Raw genomic sequence first — 246 nt, 5'->3', positions numbered from 1 at the left:
CAGCCCCATGCTCAGCTCTTGCCTGCAGCTTCATGGCCGGTCGGTGCTGGGGGGTGCCAGACTCGGGGAACTCTTCCAGAGGGCTCAGGTACTCCTCGTCCGAGGTGATGGGGCTGGCCTGGCCGAGGGGGGGGGGCAAGTTCCCATGCCGCTCCACGGCGGGGGCTAGCACAGGAGAGGCTGGATAAGGAGCTGGCAGCAGCCGGAGCCGGGCAGGCGGGTCAGGGCACCCCACCCCACCACCCT

At 69.9% G+C, this 246-nt stretch overlaps 1 protein-coding gene across 1 annotated transcript in view; it reads right to left on the bottom strand.

The window, feature by feature from the left end:
- LOC103800711 (striated muscle-specific serine/threonine-protein kinase-like) overlaps nucleotides 1-165 on the bottom strand; it is a gene marked incomplete at both ends in the record, with an annotated part of 978 nt that extends 813 nt beyond the window's left edge. Inside the window, one exon of the mRNA XM_009073095.1 lies at nucleotides 23-165. Coding sequence (XP_009071343.1) covers nucleotides 23-165 — 143 coding nt within the window. The remainder of the gene's footprint in view (nucleotides 1-22) is intronic.
- Between the last annotated feature and the right edge of the window lie 81 nt (nucleotides 166-246).

This window comes from Acanthisitta chloris, unplaced genomic scaffold (genome assembly GCF_000695815.1).
Source record: "Acanthisitta chloris isolate BGI_N310 unplaced genomic scaffold, ASM69581v1 scaffold13364, whole genome shotgun sequence".
NCBI lineage: Eukaryota > Metazoa > Chordata > Aves > Passeriformes > Acanthisittidae > Acanthisitta > Acanthisitta chloris.
This window is presented reverse-complemented; position numbering and strand designations above follow the sequence as displayed.